At 38.3% G+C, this 16,994-nt stretch overlaps 3 protein-coding genes across 7 annotated transcripts; 2 read left to right on the top strand and 1 right to left on the bottom strand.

Moving 5' to 3' along the window:
* The first annotated feature begins 5 nt into the window (after nucleotides 1-5).
* Nucleotides 6-8,711, top strand: ciz1a (cdkn1a interacting zinc finger protein 1a). Of its 3 annotated transcripts, none has more exons than XM_067485090.1 (16): nucleotides 6-131; nucleotides 2,006-2,216; nucleotides 3,089-3,216; nucleotides 3,330-3,535; nucleotides 3,984-4,074; nucleotides 4,519-4,606; nucleotides 4,760-4,872; nucleotides 5,019-5,098; nucleotides 5,280-5,477; nucleotides 5,674-5,801; nucleotides 6,273-6,366; nucleotides 6,450-6,563; nucleotides 6,649-6,780; nucleotides 6,968-7,046; nucleotides 7,166-7,287; nucleotides 8,130-8,711. In XM_067485090.1, exons 2-16 carry the CDS (start codon nucleotides 2,056-2,058, stop codon nucleotides 8,661-8,663), a joined length of 2,268 nt encoding a protein of 755 aa, XP_067341191.1. In that variant the 5' UTR covers nucleotides 6-131; nucleotides 2,006-2,055; the 3' UTR covers nucleotides 8,664-8,711. The 3 variants fall into 3 exon arrangements, with proteins under 3 accessions (XP_067341191.1, XP_067341189.1, XP_067341190.1); XM_067485088.1 differs by lacking the exon at nucleotides 6-131 and adding an exon at nucleotides 1,415-1,568; XM_067485089.1 differs by lacking the exon at nucleotides 6-131 and adding an exon at nucleotides 1,447-1,619.
* A 2,654-nt stretch (nucleotides 8,712-11,365) lies between these two features.
* Nucleotides 11,366-13,445, bottom strand: bbln (bublin coiled coil protein). 2 transcript variants are annotated; one of them, XM_067485094.1, is made up of 2 exons: nucleotides 13,116-13,445; nucleotides 11,366-12,612 (listed from the first exon to the last, which is right to left on the bottom strand). In XM_067485094.1, the coding sequence occupies exons 1-2, from the start codon at nucleotides 13,192-13,194 to the stop codon at nucleotides 12,314-12,316; spliced, it is 378 nt and encodes a 125-aa protein (XP_067341195.1). In that variant the 5' UTR covers nucleotides 13,195-13,445; the 3' UTR covers nucleotides 11,366-12,313. The 2 variants fall into 2 exon arrangements, with proteins under 2 accessions (XP_067341195.1, XP_067341196.1); XM_067485095.1 differs by having other exon boundaries at nucleotides 11,366-12,585; nucleotides 13,116-13,438.
* A 1-nt stretch (nucleotide 13,446) lies between these two features.
* On the top strand, nucleotides 13,447-16,421 carry surf2 (surfeit 2). 2 transcript variants are annotated; one of them, XM_067485093.1, is made up of 7 exons: nucleotides 13,447-13,544; nucleotides 14,046-14,248; nucleotides 14,468-14,619; nucleotides 14,748-14,851; nucleotides 15,001-15,186; nucleotides 15,450-15,589; nucleotides 15,691-16,421. In XM_067485093.1, exons 2-7 carry the CDS (start codon nucleotides 14,174-14,176, stop codon nucleotides 15,778-15,780), a joined length of 747 nt encoding a protein of 248 aa, XP_067341194.1. In that variant the 5' UTR covers nucleotides 13,447-13,544; nucleotides 14,046-14,173; the 3' UTR covers nucleotides 15,781-16,421. The 2 variants fall into 2 exon arrangements, with proteins under 2 accessions (XP_067341194.1, XP_067341193.1); XM_067485092.1 differs by lacking the exon at nucleotides 13,447-13,544 and having other exon boundaries at nucleotides 13,786-14,248.
* Nucleotides 16,422-16,994: the final 573 nt, after the last annotated feature.

The following is a 16,994-nucleotide window of genomic DNA, read 5'->3' on the forward strand; positions in this document are numbered from 1 at the left end:
AGCACCGCAGGGGGGGAGGAGAATGAGGATGAGCTCCTGCGTTTTCTCAGGAGAGATCGTTGCAGTTCTCCACACGCACCGCGCGGTGGCGACACTGGTCCACTTTCACTGGCTGTCAAAATCTGCTGATTGTAAGCAATTCTAGCTTTTCTGACGCTCTGACGTCTAATATTATTTAAGTGCATCTAGACAAGTGTGACAAGAAATCTGGCTTACAGTTTTAATGGTTTTCCCTGAACGCCACTGTAAGGTTGTAAGATTTGTAGATCTGTTTATGGTGCAGAATCTGTCAGCACCATGGACAGAGGCCAATGGTAGTTTACATGGCATTTTTTTTATTTGTGGTTCCACAGAGATGGGTCCTGATGGGTTAGGACCTTTCATCTAGGTCTGCATCCAAATTGTCCAATTCATCTGTTTATGGCAAGCAGATCTGCAGACAGTAGTTGGGTAATGTATTAACTGATCATTTTAAATAATTGGCAACTATTTTTCTAACCATTCAAGTGATTAAACATGTTTCAAGATACATAAAACACCTATGCAGACATGAAATACAGAGTAGCTACATGTATGTAAAGTGCTTTTATAGACTGGTGGTTAAAGGTTTACAATTTTTCAAGTCTGTATTAAAACCACAGTCAGGAAACTGTATGAAATGTACAGTACAGTACAGTACTAAAACAAAATGCCTCTGTACAAGTACAGTACAAATAAAACTGACCTAGTGTTTGGCCAATATAGCACCTATCCAGTACTTTGATTTACCCAGTAGCTGTAAATGAGTTGTTGTTACCCCGTTTTGGTTTTATTTGTGCCAGTATTATTTTATTATTATTATTTAATTATACTAGTATTTCACCATATTATATTACCATTGGATTACTGGGTTAAAGAACCACTTTGTCATTTTCTCCCCATGGTGTAGGGTGTATTTAGATGTTTAGATTAAGCGATATCAAAGTTGCGGCCATTTTAATACAAAAGGAATTGTTTTTGTTATCTTTCCATTGTCACTCTTTAGGGAATCGCTGTTCAGAGAAACTGAATGAAGATATTTCATCTAAAATAACATAGATATCCACTTGATCAGATTAACACAGACAATGCTGAAGCATATTAACCGAGGAACGTGGATTTTGTCCTCCATCACTTTCACTGTAAAGGCTTTAGGACAGGACTTATTCATGATTATGACCAAGAGATGTGGTTAAAACACACACAGTGTTCATGTGGGCTCCACTCTGTACAAATTGTGACCCTGTCATTTAATGACGTGATGTGACAATGCTGTTTCGTAATTCAGGAGTAAATTTAAAATCGAACTTTTATTAAATATAAGACTTAGTCTTATAACCTTTAGTTTAAAAAAAAAAAAGTTCAGTTCATTATGAAGACAAACAAATGTCAGTTCCCAGACAACCACTAGAAGGCGCTAATTTCTCTACCCAGGAGAGTCTGGTTTTGGTTCCTGCTTTATGCGAGTTGCAATGGGACCTGAAGCAAGTGTTTGACCGTGGGCTACGTTTTTAGTTGGATAGTCAACGCCCATCGTCTAGTTTTGAGAAGTAAGTCGGTAAAATATAGGAGGAACGTGGAGAGGTGCAGCTGGTTTGTTTGTAAGTTAGCTAGCTAGATGAATGCTATGCTAAGCGAAGCTAACTCGTGTGCTAATTCTGTTCTTGCATTTCATGGCAGGTGTAGCGTCTTCATTTCTCCACTTGAAAACATGTTAGCTATTTTCTTTTAGCTTTAAAACAAAGTGTCGCTGCCTTCCAAAAACAAGTTGTTAAAATGCTGCTCATAAAGTTTGATAACAGAGTAATGAAATGCAACAAAGTGAGAAAAAACATAACGCTGCGGTCAATTGTTGTTAGCCTATTTGCTCACACAGGCTAGTTGTCATGACGAAATATGAGAGCGACCTGTCTTTGCAACCAGGAGTTGTTGTGACAGCGGGGCACACAGGAACATAACGCTCAGCTGTTTTCTCGCTTCAACGCAGGGATCTGGAATATATTTTACGAAGTTTAACGGAAGAAGTTAAAGCCCGCAATGTTCAATCCGCACATCCATCAGCAACAGCAGCAGCAGCAACAGTTTCACCAGCACCTGCGGCAGCTACAGCAACTTTTCCAGCAGCAGCCTCCGCCGCCTCCACCACCACAGCCTCCTCCAGGGCATCATGTCGCCCATCACCACCACCAGACACCGCGGTAAGGCCGTTAAATCGAGACCAGGGATTAGGCAGGGCCTCTCGGATCAACTACAGTGCGCGGCTACTGGCGTGTGCCTCATCTGCGAGTCCAGATCTACTAGACCTCTACTGATTTTCTAGATAGATAGATAGATAGATAGATAGATAGATATAGATATATAGAGAGAGAGAGAGAGAGAGAGTAGGGTGCACTTTTTTAACGATAAATATTTATACAATGGATCTGTTTTAATGAACTAGTGAAATGTAATTCATACCAGGCTCTGATGTGTTACATTTTATCTTGAAGTAAAGGACCTAAAACCTGTAGCTATACAAAATATTTTTCCCCCAATCTAGCATTATTTGCTAAATGTACTGTGACAAAATGTTTTTAATATAATCAAACAGAAATTATAATTTAGCAAAATATTTCTTCTTTGGATCACATCATTACTTAGGTGTCAAAACTGTAGTGTGTATCCTAAATGCTGGACTTTTGCTGTGCTTTGTAATGTTCCCAGACCAAGAATAATGCAAAAAAAAAAGCAGATAATATGAAAAGCAGTTCCTGTCCGTTGGTACAATATTACCTGTTAGGTTTTATTGTTGCATTTTTAGTCTTTATGCAAACTCAAAATGCAGGCCTACTTGTGCATCAACTGAGCAAAAGTAGCAACCAGTAAACCTGTTTTCTTTGCTGTATCCCCAAGGTGTTATTTGGGGGTGGGTGTAAAGTTAGCATATTTGTGTATGTTAATAAAATAAATTTCCAGTTTAGCCAGAAGGCAGACAGGAATGTTTCTTTTGACAGTTTGCTTTTACTCAATAATGATGTATCACTTGTACCAATGCTGCCTTGTTATCTTCACTTGTTTATTTGTTTCCTAGATCTATCCCTGTGCCCCCCCAGACAGCTCCTCCGCCAAGAATGGTCAATCTTTGCCAGGCAACTCAGACAACCATCATCAACCCCAATCCTATGCTGCAGGGGGCCATACTGATGCAGCAGATGCAGGGTACAATTTGGATAGCACTTACACAGCTGTGTATAGTAACTAATAATCAGAAACAGCAGTTTGTTAGTGTTTTGACATTTTAAAGGCTCCTTTCATGCTTTCTTTTTGCACAGGCAATATGCGGAACTTTGGGATGGGTGGCCAGCAATTCCGTCAGTTCTTCACAGCTGGGGCCAGGTCATCTCTGCTTGGACCTGTTCCCATGGGCATGGCCATCAAGTCCCCTATCATGGGTTTCCCAGCTGGACGACCCTTCCACCCACATCATGCTCGCTACTACAACACCCCTACAGCCCCTTCATCTTCCTCATCCACCACAGTAATTACAACAACACTATTATAATGATAACAATCAACATGTATGATTCTAACCCATCTAATGTACACTCCTAGAGTTGTGTAAATGACAGATCTGTCACTATTTGAAGACAGGCTAATCATCAGAAGTAGTGGAATTATTCTCACCGTTACGGTAAGTAATTTGAACGTAGCTTGTTCAAGGATCTCTGTACTTAAGTAACCATAGGGAGGAACACATCACTGAAAAGCAACAAGCCATGATACTTGAAATGCCCACGTTTTGTGGGCATTTCTTCACACAACTTGTTTTCTTGAGGTTTATGGAAAGATGAGCATTTTTAATATTTGATTTGCTATCTCTGACTGCAAGGTGTAGCCACTCATTTAGGGCCAATGTTGAAGCTAATTGTATGCCAAGAATCTTTATACAGTATATTTAAAATGCTTTGATCTGTTTCTGTGTGTAGGACACTGCTGTTCGCCAGACAGACAGGAAGAGAGACAACGAGCAAATGGCAGCTAGCAGTATCAATGAACCTGATGATAAGTCTGAAAGAGGTAGACCTGCAATCCAGTCACCACTGAAAGATGATAATCATTTAGCTCGTTACTTGAAGGGAAATGACATGAGATTAAAATCATATGTGATTTTTTTTTTAATTTATTTATTTATTTATTTCCCCCATTCTGTTAAACCTTCCTACCACAAAGGTACTAGAGAATATTTGGAGATTACTCACTGTGGACATTTATTTTCTGAAAGTCAAAAAGCATAAAACAAAGATCTTTTTTCATCAACATAATATTTAATGTACATTCAGCTAGTATATATGGTCTTTCAATGGAAATTAGATTATTTTTTATTTAATTTATTTAAACATTTGTTACCTTTCTTTTGTTGTTGTTTAACACAATAATAAGGGGATGGATATTTTTGCACCCAAATGTAGATAATGTTTTTATCTTTGTTCCCACCTTTGGTTTTGGATTTTCTCTGCACAGATGAAGCAGTGGGAGAAGTGGATGGACCCACACACATCTTGGAGGAACAACTTGAACAACCTCTACTGAAGAAATTGAGGAAAGAGGGGTATGGATAATATTCATTGTTGTCATCATAGTATCAGATCTTATTACTTTTTTTGTGCCAATTAAGATATTAGATGTGCTCTTACTTATCTTGTTTAGTTATAGAAATTAAAATGGCGATCCTTTTCTTGTCTTTTTTCGTTGTTTCTATTAGGTCAGATGAGCCCAAACAAGAGAATGTTGTCAAAACTGTCACTAATGCAGATGTAGATGGGGAGGTCCTTTATTCAGAGTGTAACAGCAATACAGATGAGAGTCAGCCTGAAGGTACAACACTTTTAAACTCAATGTTTGTAGAGTAGATCTTTCATATACTTGGATAATAAGAACTCTCGTTATCTAAATGACTTGTAATTCAGGCCAATTGAGATGAACAGTCACTTTACAGAACCTTTTCTCAAACGCTTACCTAGATGGTGTAATCCTGGAGGACAGAGGCTCTATGAGTGGATCAGATGTTGTTGAGGCAATGGAGGAGAGCAGAAGAGATGAGGTGAGAGAAGCCTTTGATTTGGGATGCTCAGGTCAGTAACTAAATGTAACCACTTAATAAAAGATTATTTTGATGTACAAAACCACAACTTCTTTATATGCTGAATGTTACTATGAATGTGCACCCCGTCATATCTTTTAGGATGCTAGGTTTCTATCTGTTTTTTTAAATCCCTCTGTAGATGCACAGCTGCCTGTCATCTTCTGGCAGGCTGAATGAAGATGACCAGCAGGTTCATTTACCCCCAGAGGAGACTACCGAAGGAAAAGATGCATCTTTTAGTTCACTAGACAATCAGGAAGAAGGAGAGCAGGTTGTAGCGGAGGGTGCCAACAAGTTCTACTGCTACCTCTGCAGCATTACCTGCCACAACCAGCAAGTAAGTTGAACACACACACTCTCGTAAAATCATAGATAGGATGCAAAACAAATGTAGTTTTATAGTGTAAACAGTTGATTGTCCTTGCTGGGACTGTTTCAAAGACTGAAAAAAATCCAAAGAAAAAGAGTGTGTTTTAATTTTCTCTTTAGTCTTAATTGTCTGTATTGATTTTTTGATTTTTATTTTTTTGTAGAACTTCAGGAGCCACATGAACAGCATTTCTCACCAGCAGAGGATGATGGAGATCCAACACATGAGCAATGCTTGTCTGGTTACCCTGCTGCCACGAGTGCAAGAGTCTCTAGGGACAAACAAAGACGGGTCAGTTTTGAAATGGACAGATACTAATGCAATTGTTGTTTTAATTGAGATTTTGCAAAACAGCAGGCAATATAATTTTAATGTTTTTTTATTTTTTTTTTATTTTAACTTTCAGTCAACTTTCTTTCTTTTTAGTCAGTTATTTAGTAAATACAGAAGAGTGTTATAAGGGGCAGCTGTAGCTCATTTGGTAAAGGCAGTTGTCAGTGGTTCGATCCCTGGCCCTGACAGCCCATTCCACTCCCCAGCTGTGCAGTGCTGGTCCAAGCCCGATAAAAATTGGGGAGGGTTGCGTCAGGAAGGGCTGCGTCACGAAGGGCATCCGGCGTAAAAACAAGTGCCGAATCAACATGCGGACAAATATCCACTGTGGTGACCCTGAACTCACGGGATAAGCCGAAAGGACAAAAAAAAAAATAATAATCATAGAAACTGATATATTTAAATAATTTTTGCCTCTGTTCTTTGCAGAGAGAAAAAAAATGAATCAAAGCGTTGGTGTGCCACCTGTCACAGCCACTTCACCAGTAGCATCATGGAGCACCGTCGCACTGAAGAGCACAAAGTAATCGGCTTCTCATTTTACAGTTTACAGCAATAAAACAGTTGTAGTTAGTGACAATCTTGTGTTTGTTCCTCCTTCCACAGCTTGCCAGTAGAAAAGCCATCTCCTCCTGCACAGTCTGCAAGAAACACTTCAGAACCTCCCAGACTTTTGTGGAGCACTTGCAGTCCCAAGAGCACAGACAGAAAGTGGATAAGGTTTGTGTATTTACACGAGCGAGTATTTTCCCAGAACTGTATATGAAATTTAAAACTTTGCCTTATTGTTGTTTTTGTTCATCAGCTCCAGGAAAAGGAGGGCTGTGAGGCATTTGCTAAGCTGACTGCCATGGACACAGATGGTTTTTTGTTGGAAGAGGAGGAAGGCAGTGACATGGAGAAGGCAGAGGACAGTGAGAGTTATGAAGGATACCAGGTTTGCCTTGAGAAATGGGATTTTTTTTTTATATACACTTTGTTGCTTTTAATTATTTTATTGAGACAGTTGACTTGCATGTGCATTTATGTTTGCATATAAATTTGAGATAATCTTTGTGTTGCCTCATAATGGGTGCATTTGTCATCATATACCTAATTACTGTGTATGTGGTGACCTGGTGCAGGGTGGCTGGTCCTCCTTTAAAGAAGTGGCACTAAAAGACATGGCAAGTGATGAAAAATATGATCCTGATACAGTCTACGGTGAGTGACACCCAATACTTCTCAAATTGCCTTTGTTTACCTTCTTGTAGTTTTAATTTGCTGTTATGAAATATCACATTTGCACATTCAATCTTATTGTACAATTTCTTTTACTGCAGGATCCAATTTTTTTGTTCCAGTAGCAGGTTTCATCTGCAGACTCTGCAACAAATTCTACCATTTCGAATCTTCTGCTCTACACACCCACTGCAAATCATGGAAGCACTTTGAAAACGTCAAGGTTGGTTGGTGATGACTTAATTAGCTTTGTTCCTCTTCTAAGTGGACATCTGATATTATCTGGATTATCTGTGGCCCAGGTGAAAATTATTATTGTTGTACAAGTTTGACTTTCGAAGCTCTTCTGGCTAAATAAATTATTTGTGTTCAAAATTTAATATAAGTATTACCCAATATATATAACCCAAGCCCCAATCCAAGCTCACAGTATACATCTAAATTAAGCAGCATCAGCAATTTGTTTTCCAGTAATTGTATTCTTTTGAATACAGGCCTCAACCTCATTGGGACTTATGTGACTGCACTATGACACTGCGAGTCATTTTAGCATTAGTAGAAACAAAAGCAACAAACTAATGAAAATAAAACACAGTTGAAGTGGTTAAGATGTATAAGGCGAGCCTAACCACCAGTAACTGAAGACACAGTGGCTGTCCTTGTAAAATAACACCATGCACAATTATTTATTTACACAACAGACAGAGGGGTAAGTGCTTCATGTGTATCACTGGCTGATTAGATCGTGTGAAGGGCACTGGATCAAGTAAACCTCAAACCTTGTGAAACCATTTACCGATACCATTCTTCGTTGTGAAAAGATGCCTTGTATTTATTGGTTGAACATTCTCTCATATAAAACCAAAATAGTTTTGTTTAGATTAGATGGCATCTGCCATATTTGACCTGGACCTGGACCTGTCTGTGTGTGCCTGGAGTGTACTGAGTATTGTGTTAAAGTGTGCATAGTGCTGGTGTGCACTAATGTACGGGCAAAGTGCATCAGGTTTTTGTAACTGCAGTTCCATCACCTCACTGTGTTGTTTTTATAAATTCCTTTCTCAGGCATACAGATCATTGCTGAGGCAAAAGGGTGAAGCTGTTGAATCTTCCGGAGCATCACTCTTAGCTGAGGGCAGCTTCACGCCTATAACAGAAACCACCACAGACTGCGCAGAAAAAAGTTCCTGTTGTGTTAATATTGGTTTAGAGACAAACCTAAACTCCATGCAGCCCATCATAACACTGACCCGACTGAAAATGCAGACAGAGGATCAACAGCAGGAGAAAGAAGCAAAACCCAATCCAACCTTACAGGACTTCGCCATTTCAGCAGCCAGCACTAGTAGCACAAACCAAGAACTCTGTAGCAGAGAGGAAAAGACCACATCCCAAGGGTCTATAGATCCAGGGAGTGTTGCTGAGTTGCTTGCTATCAAAAGAGATGAGCCAGCCTCTGAGCTGGCAGCTGCTGCTGAGGGTGATAATGAAGAGGAAGAAGAGAAGGAAGTTCCTGCTGTCCCAGAGAAAAAGAACGGCACAGGGAAGGCAAAAGCCATCCCCAAACGCAGGTCAGTGAGGGCGACAAACAGACGCTGAATCAAATATGCAACATGAAAAAAAAAAAAAAACAGTCCACCCTTTGAATAGGATGTGTCAGTATGTGAAGAGGTGCTTTCGTGAAATGGAGACCAAGAAGTGAACAGCCTCTACATGTTGAAATGTTTTAAACACACAGCAAGAAACAAGTATGCTGAATAATTCTGGTGCAACAGGATTTCCTAATGTGAGTTGCTTTCTCAGGGTGGGAAATTAATGTCTGGTTCATTCATTCATTCATTCAATGTCTGGTAGTTATCAAATGCGTTGATCGGTGTCAGCTCTGTTTGCTGCCAGTCAGAATTGTCCTCCCCACGATACCATTAGATTACTGGAATCAGAATCTATGTATCAGTGTATCTAGTCCAAAACCAAGATCCCCTCCACAGTATTTACACATCAGTAAAAACCAGTGTTTGCTGTATGTTGCCTGAATTAAAGAAAAACTGAGGAGAAACGTCTTATATTGTATACGTTTCTAGAAAGCCAATTACATGAACACAATACTATCTGTGCTAAATGTTAAATTACACAATATCTACAACATGGATTGGCACAAAACCTTATACAGATACTTAGGATCCCCAAAAGATGATTTCTCTGAATGCCCATTTGCCCAAACAAATCTCACTTTGTGGAACTGTTGCAGGACTTGGTTTGCAACTAATTAGCAAATGTTGGCATGTTAAACTTAGATGCAGAAAAAGGCAAACATACCTGAGTATTGGCATTTTAGCCTTCAGCCTAATACAAAGCTGTGCTAAAGTACAACCTTACGGAGCCATCTGATATGTGAAAGAAATGTATGTTTTTAAGTTTCCCTTTCGGCAATTCAAAATCAAATGATCTCCCCATTTTATTCTTAAATAATTGGGATGGGCATTAGATTTTTATTTTATTTTTTTAGGTCATATATTTAAGGCATTAAAAAGTATTTTACTCAAATAATAATGACATAAGTCCTGCTGGTAGATGTAAGGATATGCATGTGGGACAAAGCTATCATGTAAGGATAGCTTCGTCCCACATAATGAGCACTCAATTTTGTTTCTGATTCTCTCTCTGTGTAGCACGCAACTGCTGGGGGACGAAAAGCTTGACTTTGTTATATTAGTAAAAAGTATTAGTAACTACAATAAATTATTCGAATAATCGATTATTCATGCCATCCCCATTAAATAATATGAAAATTCAAATTGCATCTGGGCTTTTTAAATATGCATCTCTTGAAGAAAAACAAGTGAATAATAGATTTTATTTTATATATACAGCTGCCTCTGGCTGGCTAACCAAAAAGTTAATTTCCCACCCTGCCACCCTCAAGGACCAGGAGGTTGTTTAGGGCTGACTCTGACAATTTCTGCCAGTTATCTAGCTAGCTAGATGCACGATTGTTCACTTACAGTAAACTTCAAACAGAGAAAACTGTACTCATGGTAAAGTGGAGCCATTTTTCACACGCTTTTAAGAGTTAAAATGTAGAATGTGAGCAGGTAAACACTTTGATTGAAAAGTGTTAAAAGTATTTGATTGGCTTAAGTGTTGAGAACCACCAACCTTGAAACTGATCATAGTTTTGGGTTTTTTTGTCATCCTTTTTTGTTTGTATTTTCAAACATGATGGACAGGTTGATGTTGTGTTTGGGGCAAACAGTTGTCAGTAACTGTAGCCTTCCCACTGAAACATTACTGCACTGATTTTGTTTTTGTTTTTTCTTTAATTGGCTTACTACCTACTACTAAAGCTCCATCAACACGTTAGGAGCAAGAGTAGAAAAGCTTCCACTTACAACTAGGCACTTAGTTCATAGTATAAGCTGTGCCAGACTCTCCCAGGGCTCTTCATAAACATTTGCACTGTCTGCATTCGACCAAGTTTGAAATTTGTCAAAGTATGATGCCCATGTATGCTACTTGAAGCTTAAAAGACTATAAAGTTGGGTGGATAAGGAAAACTGGATGTTCAGAAGACCCAAACACCAGTTTTGTAGTTCAAGTCATAAATATAAAGGCGTTTCTACAGACATGGAGTTACTATAGCGACTATAGCACGACATGGTGATTTTATACAAATTTCCTTGTTGGACCATTATCATGGTCATTTATGCTATATTTTTAATCAAATAATACTTTCGTTCATATTCATGTACATTAAATGCTTCTAGCATTTAGAGCAAAACAAATACTGTAAGTGGTAGTTGGCGCTTATTTGCTTCCAGTTTAGTGTTGCTTTGACTTTTGTTTTATTCCTTATAGATGATGTATTAGTTGCTACACACTGGATATTTGATTTAATGGTTTAATATTACATGCAAGGAAAAACCATGAAATGTCTGTAGCTATTAAATGTAGCAAAGTATCCTTGAACTCTGACACGAAGCTCCAGTAACATGCAGTAGACTATCCCAGTATAGATTTTACAAATGTGTAACTTTGAGTCTGGCATTTCAGCAGTCACACACCACCATAAACTGTAAATACTTGATGTGTTACTACCTTTTTTATGACTAATGTGCTGTACTGGAAACATTTCATCCTCCACATTAGAGAGAGTGACTGAAACATGTAGCAACTGTTGTACTCATGGCAGCGACTGACAAAAGATTCAATGTTCTGCGTGAAATAGCACGACATGATTTTCATGACACAAAATGAAACAAACGAGACAAAACGGACATTTAAAAGATCACTTAAAAATAAAATATGTTTCTTATTGTATTTTTATTCAGCTACTGGCAAATTGAGATGAACAGGTGAAGTTTTCTAACTGTTGAAAGTTTAATGAATTTTGATGTTTTGATTTCTGTTTGGGGGTTATTTTAATTTATTAAAATGTATGACAACACCCACAATTTGCTGACTTCTTTTTGACTCTTGGCTAGCACTTAAACACTTTGCAGACTGCATCACTTATCTATACAATAATGAAAATAAACAGAACAGCACAGCATAGATGTACAGTCATGCTACAGAGCAAACATTATAATACACTGGCAGACATCTGGAATGTACCATATTTACATTTTTTGATTATACAGTAATTAGACTTTGGCTACAGCCACGAGGAATGACTTGTGAGCTTGTAGAGAGTGTGCATTATACTGTTGTACATAAAGGGCAGATTACAATGGACACCTGCATGTAATATAGTGCAGGATTTTAGAATCCAAACTTTAGCCTTTTGGTTAATGTGCTAACCCTTTCCTGACTCCAAACATGGTTAATTTTAGAGTCAGAAGTCAGAGCACAATCTTGTAGTTTGGGGAATATTTAATTATTTAGTAATTCTTATATACTACGTTAAAATTGATTATGGCATTAGCATTTTTTTTAATGATTCCTCACATGGACCTGTAATAAAGTCTGTACAAAGGGACACAGCTTTTCCTATGTCTGCAGGTAAACTGGCAACACTTCTGACTTAAATTTTAGAAAGTCAGCAATGAAGTCCAGGTGAGTGTGATGTCTGACTTCTATGAAAATCAGCTCGAGCTTAATAAATTATCTGCTCAAAAACAGGTCGTGAGCAAACAATAGTTTAAAAGAGGAAAACTAAAAACAGGTTTGGACTGTTCAAATCAAGGGTCACTAGCCCAACAAACAGGTCAGAATTTGAACAACTTTCATAAATATTTCTGTCCTTGATTATCTTAGTCCTCTTTTGTCGACTCGCTCTTGTCATTCATTTGCAAGCCCCCATTGTCCTTGTTCAGGTCTTCCTTGCTGGATGAGGAGTCCCTGTCTGGAAGACAATGCTCTTCCTGGGTTGGGGAGCCATGGAGCTGGGCCCTAAATTCTAGCCGAGCTTGCCGGTTTGACTCCAGCAGCTCATGCAGTTTGCCATTAAGCGAATCATTCCGCTCCTCCAGGTCATCAAGATAGGAATTGATCTGATCTAACATGGAGTTGATGGCAGTGTACTCTGTGGATAAGCAGCAGAGAATCTTTTCTGTCATGGAACACAAATAGCTTATTTCAGATGCGCTTTAAGGCGTAAAATGTGTTTATTTTCTGTATTTATATCCAGTAGTTTGCTAATCTAAGAGTGCATCTGAATATCTTGTTTTTATTAATTTGTGGATACAGTTTCTCAAGCTAAAAGCAAAAGGAAACAATAATACTGCTAAAGAAATACTATGAGAACCAATTATCATACTAGTCGGCAGATACGCATATGTTAAGATTTACATTAAATACACCTTAGATGATGTAAGTATGTATGTACATTATAAACTCTCATTAACACAATTGTTTAAAGTCGGCAATGATAGACACTAAATCATGGTTTAATGTTTTGCATTTAATGCAAATTGCATTTAATGCTGAGGACAGACATCAATGAAATAACACTTTGAATTTGGTTTTATAGCAGATTGTTTCCTTTAGTTCAGAAGCACTATACACAACAGTAAGGAGCATTGATCGCAATTAAATAAAACGTTTGCTTCTTACCTTCCTCGTCGAATTCATCTTCTTCATTTATAATACCATCGTCAACAGAAATGTTTGGATCCCCATTTGGTCCCGACATTGTTTAAATTATTCACGTTTACTCACTCGAGTTAACGTTACGTTAGCTAGCGTTATTCTTTTAAGCCTAGGCTAGGTTGCCAGCAAATTTCGATGTAGCAAAGATTAAAACTAAAGGCAAGGATAAATGTCTACTTTAGCTGTAATAATGATTTCCAGACAGGATAAATTAACACTTTGAAGGAGAAGGAGGCTAACTCGTTAGCTTGATTGACATCAGTTGTCATTGGCAGACATCACGTTTTTGTTTACGGAAGCAATGAATTTTGGGAGAATTGTTGGTGGAGGGTATGCAAAGATATTTTGTCCTTAAGAAGATGAGTTACTCCGTAGCGATAAGCGCATGGTGAGGTATGTGAAATATCTTTAATCCTTCATCATCTAATATGTGTAAGATGTTTTAACTTGACTATAACTAGCGCCGGTTGTAGTCAGCATTATTACTTTACAGCCTATTCGTCGACTACACTAATGGTTTCCGAAAACATGAACAGATTAGAAAGCCTTACTTTAACTTATCTCTGACGCTGACCTGGCAAACGCTCCCAGTCAGCTGACCGGACGCTCAGCTAGCACCGACTTCCGCTAATTCAGTTTTGTTTGCACTCTAGCAGAGAAATATAGTACTTTGAACGAACTAACTTTTCTTGTTGAGAACATTTGCTATGGATTAAACAACGTGGATATAACTGATTTACGAATTTGTTTATTGGATATAGTGTTATAACATTAATCAAAATATTTTTTTATCATTTATTATCACTTACATTGCTAGCAACCTTTAATGTTAATCGGTTTATTCAGTGGACCGCAATGATGCGTTTTCTTCCTTAATGATTTTTCTCTTTTCAGCCAGTGGATGGCACCACAATATTATGCAACGGAGTCCCTTCACTGAACCCACGTGTAGACGCTTCCTGTAAAGGGGGTTGGCCTGATCCAACACGTTAGAACATCTGTTTAGAAGTGTATTTTTAGGTATGGATGAGTTACCTGCGGACCTAAGAGCATTTCTTCTCAACCACCCCTTTCTTCAGCTCACAGACGGCAAAAAGGTTGGCTTGTAGATCATATCACATTACGTGACATAACGTTACACTTTTCTTACTATGCGATGTTAGCAGTGTTGCTAGTTTACCTCATGAACCACACCATATTGGTGTTGACAGAGATTTAAAATCTGGTCAATGATTGGAAGTTTTATTGTTCCATCATGCTGAATCACACCATTAACACCTCCAAATGAACGACATGTGCCGCTTAATGTGTTGCAGATCAAATGCACACTGAATGGTCATGAGTTTCCATGCAACCTGACGGAGCTGCAGAAGTTCACTGAAGGGAAGAAATATAAGAAACTGAGTGCTACAGCAGAGTTCAGCTACAGCCAGTATGAACCACACATTGTGGCAAGCACAAAACAACCGTAAGGAAACTCTAATTTCCCCACATAAGCTTCTGTCAGTCAGTATGTTGTCATTTTGAAAGATAATTCAATCAAGCTAACCTGCACTTTGCAATGTGTTGTCTTTATAATTGGTGTGCTTTTTCTAGTAATCAACTCTTCTGCAAACTGACGCTCAGACATCTCAACCGACAGCCACACCATGTTTTAAGACATGTCAACGGGAAACGCTTCAAGAAGGCCCTTTCCAAATGTCAGTGCATCATTGAATAACTTGCACAGAACTTGTTGTTTTCATGTTAATAACTAATAGTTTAGTGAGAATACTGCTACTACTGATACTAAAGTATCACTTGACAACTCAACTAAATTATTGTCACGAATGTCTGATTCTCACTCTAGATGAAGAGTGTGTGCAGCAGGGCATTGAATTTGTTCCAGCCAGACTCAAACAGAAAAAGCCCAAAGACACAAATGAGGAGGTAAAACGGGGAAGGCCTTCCAAACATGGGAGCAGCATGTGGGAGCCCTCATCCGGTGACGAGGATCACAGTGACTCAGAAGACAGCATGAGTGACCTCTATCCCTGTCAGTACCCCAAGTGCACAAAATGTACACATCTTTATGCAGTTGTTTTATGGTAGCACCCAAAAGCCTGTAGATTTTCATTTCAAGGAAAGGAGTGCTCCAAATGAACTAAGTATTTCATTTATTTTCATTACATTAAACTTAACCATTACACTAAAAAGCTGCATGCATTAAGGTGCGGGACTACACAGCTCCAGTTTGGTCAAACAGACTTGTAAAGTTGCAGTTTTACTTTGCTGATGCTCTGTCTTAATTACCCACAGCATCCATGTTCACTTTAAAAAAAACAGTTGAAAAAAGTATGGAGGGTGATGGGGATAAAGAGGAGGATGACTTCCAAACAGATGAGGATGAGGATGAGGAAATGGAAGTGGACAAGCAGGTGGTGCAGAAACGCAAAAAGGTCTATTGAAAATATATCTGAAATGACATTTGTGTATGTCTTTGAGATCTATGTTATCAATAATGAGTTATGATATGAGCTGTCATATTTATGTGTTTCAGGTCCAGGGCGGTGGTTTTCAGAAGAAATTCAGAAATAATCATTGGAAATCAGGGCGCAAGAAACATGGAAAAGTGCAAAGTAAAAAGTAAAACGCAATCCCGTATCTGTACAGTATTTTTATACATTTTGTCAGAGAGCAGAAATGATACTCATTTTGGCATGATATTGCTACAAATGAGCCAGCCTGATCTCTGTATAAGTAAACATCCTTAACTAAAATACTTATCAGAATTTGTGTGGCTTTCTGCAAAGATTATCTCTTCTACAAGTTTAGCAGGTGCACAGTTCCACCTAGGCTGGCCTATACAAAATTTAAATTGTATTTGGACTGCAAGGGTTACCTGGTTTGCAAACAAGATCACTGTCATAAAATACAACTGGTTGTATTGGCAAACGTTGTCTGTTTTTATTTGTTTCCCCGCTGCAGTCGTTGCCTATAGACCAGTTTGAACATTACAACCTAATGAGAGGCTGATACCAACAATTGTAGAACCTATGTCAACATTTATTAACCAGACTAATGGAATATAAAAAAGAATTCAAGAGAAAACTAATAGCAAGCAATTGTTTATGTGAAGTTTTTCTTATATTATTGCTAAATAGCTAAGGACTGTGCAACTTAATGTCAGTGTACTTGTCTGCTATCACTCTCATCTATATCCTCTTCCTATTTGTCTCCATCTAGATGTTAATAGCATTTATGTCATAATGTTCACTCAAATTGCTATCCGATTTTTTTTTTTTGAAAACAGCCAAAACATCAGCCTGCATTAGCCATGGCTGGCTAACAAGGAGTCTTAGATAACAAACCAGTTGTATGCTGTGGCCTCCTTTCAGGCATCAACAATCACATGCCTGACAACTTTTTTTTTTCTTGTCTGGGCTGGTTGTTTTTCATTCCACAAACACTGACCCATTTACTCTGAAACAGATCCTCAAGCTTTAGCAGCATGGTAAAACGGAATGCATAGTATTAACAAATTTACCACAGACATCTCCAAACCTAGAAATAAGTTGTCTCCAACATGTGCTATGTACAATACTTATACTCAATTTCTTGTATCCATATGTTCCTATGGCCTAAAAAGCTGATTTCAAGCCAAAGGCAGGTAATGTTGTGTTTTTATTCTAACATCTTCCGTTTTTTTTTTTTTTTTTTTTTTTAAAGAAGTACTTAGATTTGTGTCATGAACTTTTGAAGGGCCTCTTCCAAAGCTCTAACCTGTGTGTCCATGGTCGCCACAGCGGATCGTTTGTCCGCATGTTGATTTGGCACAGTTTTTACGCCTCATTCCCTTCATGA

The sequence above is a fragment of the Channa argus genome, chromosome 18 (genome assembly GCF_033026475.1).
Source record: "Channa argus isolate prfri chromosome 18, Channa argus male v1.0, whole genome shotgun sequence".
Lineage (NCBI taxonomy): Eukaryota > Metazoa > Chordata > Actinopteri > Anabantiformes > Channidae > Channa > Channa argus.

Excerpts from the sequence above, each read along its gene's own strand:
- ciz1a (XM_067485090.1), top strand. The coding sequence starts at position 2,056 with ATGTTCAATCCGCACATCCATCAGCAACAGCAGCAGCAGCAACAGTTT. Across the intron at positions 6,367-6,449 it reads GTCGCACTGAAGAGCACAAA|CTTGCCAGTAGAAAAGCCAT; the intron begins GTAATCGGCTTC and ends CTCCTTCCACAG. Across the intron at positions 6,781-6,967 it reads AGAGTTATGAAGGATACCAG|GGTGGCTGGTCCTCCTTTAA; the intron begins GTTTGCCTTGAG and ends GACCTGGTGCAG.
- bbln (XM_067485094.1), bottom strand. The coding sequence starts at position 13,194 with ATGTCGGGACCAAATGGGGATCCAAACATTTCTGTTGACGATGGTATT. Across the intron at positions 12,613-13,115 it reads AGATGAATTCGACGAGGAAG|AAAAGATTCTCTGCTGCTTA; the intron begins GTAAGAAGCAAA and ends GTTCCATGACAG.
- surf2 (XM_067485093.1), top strand. The coding sequence starts at position 14,174 with ATGGATGAGTTACCTGCGGACCTAAGAGCATTTCTTCTCAACCACCCC. Across the intron at positions 14,249-14,467 it reads AGCTCACAGACGGCAAAAAG|ATCAAATGCACACTGAATGG; the intron begins GTTGGCTTGTAG and ends AATGTGTTGCAG. Across the intron at positions 14,620-14,747 it reads GTGGCAAGCACAAAACAACC|TAATCAACTCTTCTGCAAAC; the intron begins GTAAGGAAACTC and ends TGCTTTTTCTAG.